Source organism: Thamnophis elegans, unplaced genomic scaffold (assembly GCF_009769535.1).
Source record: "Thamnophis elegans isolate rThaEle1 unplaced genomic scaffold, rThaEle1.pri scaffold_212_arrow_ctg1, whole genome shotgun sequence".
Taxonomy (NCBI): Eukaryota; Metazoa; Chordata; class Lepidosauria; order Squamata; family Colubridae; genus Thamnophis; species Thamnophis elegans.
In genome coordinates this window covers 14782-20262 of record NW_022473681.1, presented here as the reverse complement: position 1 = coordinate 20262, position 5481 = coordinate 14782, and the positions used below count along the sequence as shown (strand labels likewise).

Genomic DNA, 5481 nt, shown 5'->3' with positions numbered 1-5481 from the left:
GAGAGAGGGAAACAGTCAGGCACGCAGAGCAGTGATTCCGACACTCAAGACTCTGTTTCGTCTCCTAATTCGGTGCAGTGTTTCCTTGGTTTCCTCCTCCAGCCTCCCCCCCTTCCTCACCACGTCATTTAGGAGCTAGTGACGTAGGGTTCCCCCAAGCCCATGGAAGCAGGGGGGGAGGGGGGAGCGCTGGCTCTGCAACCCTCTCCCTCCATTGATCTGAACAACTCCCGCCCCGTTCTCCTTAATATGCCAGTGCCCACACTTTCAACCGCCTATAAAAGATGGAAAGCAAGCATCTTCGACAGATCCACAGGCAGGCATCAGAGAGAGAAAGAGACGGAAGGCGGCTGAGCTGCACGGATCTTCTTCCCAGCCGAGATGTACCGGTCCACGAAAGGAGCCTCCAAGGCACGGCGGGATCAAATCAACGCGGAGATAAGGCATCTCAAGGACCTGTTTGCCCTTGCCGAAGGAGATAAACTCCGGCTCTCTTATCTGCATATCATGTCGCTGGCTTGCATCTATACTCGGAAATCCATCTTCTTCTCCAAAGGTAGGCTTGGAAGACCTCCGAAGGGCTTGGCGGGATCTAAGAGAGCCGGGCGAGGGGGTTGAGTTCTGAAGTTGGGCGAGGGGCTGCCTTCCTGAAGCGCCTTTCAACAGGTCCCTCTCCGTGGTGCTGAAACGGCCAGTGGAGGTTGCACTGGGACGCTGTCCGTGGTGCTGAAACAGCCCCCCATAAGACTTTACTTGCAGTAGCCACTGTCCGTGGTGCTGAAACCCCTTACCGTTCCTGTCCCTCAACTTTTTAAAATAATAACGGTCATAATCCTGAAACTAACCTGTCCTGTTTCTCAACAGGTGCAACTCTAGAAGGCTTGGAGAGCATGCTCTCTTCCCAGGACTTAGACGACTTCATGCAGACCCTTCCCGGCTTCCTTTTGGCATTCACGGGCGAAGGCAAACTCATCTATGTGTCGGAGAGCGTGGCCGAGCACTTGGGGCATTCTATGGTACGTACCGGCAGACTTGTAAAGAGGGGAGAGTCATACCTTTACTGTAAAATAAGGGAAGTGATAGCACTTCTATGAATTACCTTGGGTTTAACAGCAGGCTAACCTTGTGCTTCATTCAAGCCATTGCTTTTCAGTTTCTCCATGGCTGGGGACTTATTAAATTAGTCCTATAGTCTCCAGTTTGTCCATAACATTGATAGCTCTGAAGAGATTATTTTCTCAATGGGAGTCAACGTATTTGTGAATGTCGGTTGACTTTGGAGATCCTATGTGAAGCTAAGATTTCTGATGACTCGATGACTAAGAGGGGAGTTTGATTTCACAACTGTTCTCATCCCACTTATGCCTGCAGGTGGATTTAGTGGCCCAAGGAGACAGCATCTACGACATCATTGACCCGGCCGATCATATTGTGATGAAGACTCAGTTGGCGTTGCCTTCTCCCTTAAGCACCGGTAGGTGTTTCTTGGTGGGGAATGAGTGTCGTGCAGGAGAGATGGGAAGCAATTAGACACGGGGATGGGAAGGAATCTGAATTAGCATGACGGCTATTTAAAAGTTGACAGGTTACATGTTAGAACAGAACAATGCCTCATTGAGAAGTTAATTCAAGGGAGAAGATACGAAAGCTTATCTTTTATCAGAAAAACTCACATTCGGCAGCCGATAGGATTATGAAATGTGGCCTCCCATTAGTAGGGAGGAAAAAGCAGCATGGCATTTCTGGAGAACAACGAGCATTAAGGGCAGTGTTTGTCAACCGTAGTTTTTAATTTTATTTTTATTTCGTTTGTCCAACGTTCAAGATAGCAGGCATAAGTATGAACATGGAGATAAACAAGGAAATGAATACAAATAAATGGGGATGGTAGGACAGGGATGGAAGGCACGCTGGTGCACTTATGCACATCCCCTTAGAGACCTCTTAGGAATGGGGTGATGTCCACAGTAGACAATTTGAGGTTGAAGCTGTGGGGGGCTTGAGGATGTAACCATGGAGTCGGGTAGAGCATTCCAGGTGTTGACCACTCTGTTGCTGAAGTCGTATTTTCTGCATTCAAGTTTGGAGCGATTTACCTTGAGTTTGTATCAATTGTTTGCCCGAGTGTTATTGCAGTTGAAGCTGAAGTAGTCATTGACAGGTAGGACGTTGTAGCAGACAATTTTGTGTACTACGCTTAGGTCAGAACGTAGGCGGTGCCATCCCTGGTTGTCCTAAGTCCAAAATTTCAAGCCTGGGGGTGTAAGGGATTCTATTCTGAGCAGAGGAGTGGAGGACTCTTAGTTGTTTGAAGATGTGTGGCCTTCAACTCCCAGGTCTACAAATCTTGAATTGGCCCAAGATTGAAAACTTGATTCTAAGGATGGAGTTTCCAATCCGAGGAAATTCAATCCATTCTGTGTTTAAGAAATCGATTTAGAAATACATCACATGCAGGGGAAATAATATGATTTGCCAAGTCCTGAAGAGTGGAACAGATCTTTCTGCTAGAGATTGGCTCCTCGAGATGATCGCTTTGAATATGATTCAATCTATTATGGCTTTTCTGGTCTCTCAATCTCCCTCTTTTTCTTCTGTCCCTCTAACCAAAACAGAACGTCTCTTCCGTTGCCACTTCAACACTTCCAAGACAATTCGGCGTCAAAGTGCAGGAAATAAGCTGATTCTGATTCGTGGTCACTTCCACCAACCCCCTCCGGGTTCTTATTGGTCCACCAATCCTATCTTCACGGCCTTCTGCACTCCTCTAGATCCGAAGCCCAGAATGGGTCAAAATGCGTTCTTCCTGTCCGCTTTTGAGAGTCGCCACACGAAAGACTTGGCCATCATGGATATCTCTGAAAGGTGAGAGGCCTTATGGAAAAAAGGTGAAAGGTTAGGATTAATCTAGAAGAGGGGTGTCTCCAGACTTGGTGATTTTAAGACAGGTGGACTTCAACTCCCAGAATTCCCCAGCCAGCATTTGGCAACTTTAAGACGGGTGGACTTCAACTCCCAGAATTCCGCAGCCAGCCATGACGGATGAAGAATTCTGGGAGTTGAAGTCCATAAATCTTAAAAATAGTTCGTGTTTAGAGACCTCACATGCCAGTGGGTGTCACACATTGGTGGATGTGACCGCATATTTTGAGTGACAGGGAGCCGCAGCAGAGGGTTGAAAGAGCCAGATGTGGCTCCAGAGCCGCAAGACAAGAAAATTAAGGAAAGGCTGAGAAAGACTTCGGTGGGCTAGTTAAGCATGGGGCATCTTCCACCCACCAGAGGGAGAAGCAGGGCACCGAATAACCAGCGTTGATGCAACAGCATGCATAAAAATTCTGCTGTATTATTTTTCCTGACAATTTCTTATTCTATTTTTTAAAAAAAGTATTGGAGTTTTTCTAGGGTGGATACTTTTTTTCCGAGTGAGAAATGTGAGAACTCAGGGAGGCCACAGAAGGTTGAGACTTCTCTTCTGTCTAGTGCGGCTCCGGAGCCGCATGTGGCTCTTTCATCCCTCTGCTGCAGTTCCCCGTCACTCAAAACATGCGGTCACAACCGCCAATGTGTGACACCCGCCGGCATGCGATTTATTGAGCTTTATGACCCCCGGTAGGCCAACCATGGATAATCCCAAAAAAGTTTCAGAAGAAAACAGAACAGTTTTAATTCAACGACATATCCTAGTTTTGTTGGCCACTCAGGAAATGTCAGGTCCTGGAAGCATTTTGTGGCTTCCGGTGTTTTCTTTTCTATGGGGAACGGGTCCAATGACTCTTTGAGTGTTTTAAGGTTGCCGACCCCTGGTCTAGTGTTTCTCAACCTTGCCAACTTGAAGATGGGTGGAATTGAGTTGCAGGCCAGGGAATTCTGGGAGTTGAAGTTCGCCCATCTTCCAAGCAGCCAAGGCTGAGAAACCCTGCTCCAGAAAATTTAAAGAGGCTCAAAATAAATCAGGAAGGAACACTTCAAACGTCTTGGGAGCAAAATTGGAAATCTTTGTGGGGGAGGGGACTATGGTGGCTGCAATGCCCTGATCTCTTATTTTCTCTTCGTATTCTAGCGTAATCTTCCATCTGGGCTTTGAGAAAACCGAACTCTTCTGCAAATCGTGGTACGGCTTGATCCATCCAGAAGATCTGAGCCACGCTTCGGCGCAGCATTACCGACTGTGTGAGTTTCTTAGCCTTGTCGTTTCATCCACCCTTTTGGGGAAGCTACAGCAGATGGGCGAAGCGGTTTTGGGGGTGACCAAGTCCCTCATTTCCTTTTTCCTACTTGTTACTCCAGTGGGGGACCAGAGCAACGCGCAAGCCGAAATGGTGATCCGGCTACAAGCGAAAGATGGCGTCAGCTGGATATGGGTCTACTCCCTGCTTCGCTTGGAGAACGCGGAGATCCCCATCGTTTCTCACAACTACGTCATCAGGTAACCGCTGTGAACTCTCTCTGGGGTGGGCGGGCTTGAGATATGCGTTGGTTCTTTGTAACACTGCGAAGTGGGAGGGAGGGACGGACTCAGAATTCACCCGGCTTGGCTTCATGCCGAAGGCAGGACTACAACTCAGCACCTCCTGGTGATTGGCCCAAACAACTGGGCTTTCATGCCTAAGGTGGGACTAGAACTCCCTGTCTCCTGGTGATTGGCCCGAAGTCACCTGGCATGCCTAAGAACTAGGACTCACTGCACAAATTTCACACTTAGCAAAATCGATAGCGGTCGTGAATTGAGGGCTACCTGTATTTGATTTCTGGCGGCTATCTTGGTGATGAGAAGTCTCCCAGAACCTCCTTCTTACTTTCCCATCTTCCTTTCTCTCTGCAGCGGATTCCGAAGCCTGGTGCCTGAAACAGCAACTCTCGGCCGAAGGATCCCAAGGCCCATACGGTCTTGAAAGCACCACCACCTTCTTGGAAAGTCTTCTATCTCCTGGACAGCTGTCCAGCCCCGATCAAGTCTTCACGCCCGCGGCCGGCACGCCTACCACCACTCTCCTGGCCTCGACCTTCGATTTCAGCACCGTCGGGGTCCCCGAAGGCCCCTCGACGTTCAGCAAGCCTCCGGAAGGGCTGCCCGAAGAGACGATGGACCCTGGCAATATCTCCTCCATTGAGGACGCCCCGCCAGGTTCCTCCCTCAGCCTGCTGGTCAAAGAACCAGGCTTTGGGTACGTCCTCCTCCCGCAAGGAGGTTACGGACAGGCGTTTGCAAGCGAGAAGCCCGGCGGCAAACCAAGTCCAAAGATTTGGTCTGCACTCCTCCTTACACCCCACACCAGAGTTCACCTTTCCTCTTTGGAACTCCGGAGCTTTTACGGAGCCCAGGGCGCAGGTGGTCCTGCGGCCCTGCCTCTGGCGACGGCTTCCCAGCACCAACTCCCCCGCCGCCCTCGCCGCCGTGACTGAGCTGTTCTATGCCCAAGAACCCTGCAATGTTCTCTATGAGACACTCCCCCGACGCCGGACAGCACCGGTAAAGGG

General features: G+C 49.6%; 1 protein-coding gene across 1 annotated transcript; it reads left to right on the top strand.

Annotated features, from left to right (window-relative positions):
* Positions 1-268: 268 nt before the first annotated feature.
* LOC116523363 (neuronal PAS domain-containing protein 4-like) lies at positions 269-5168 on the top strand (the record flags this gene model as incomplete). Its single annotated transcript, XM_032238465.1, has 7 exons — positions 269-556; positions 865-1016; positions 1372-1474; positions 2616-2865; positions 4064-4173; positions 4291-4426; positions 4824-5168. Coding segments are annotated over exons 1-7 (1271 nt in total), but the record flags the coding sequence as incomplete, so codon positions are not given.
* Positions 5169-5481: the final 313 nt, after the last annotated feature.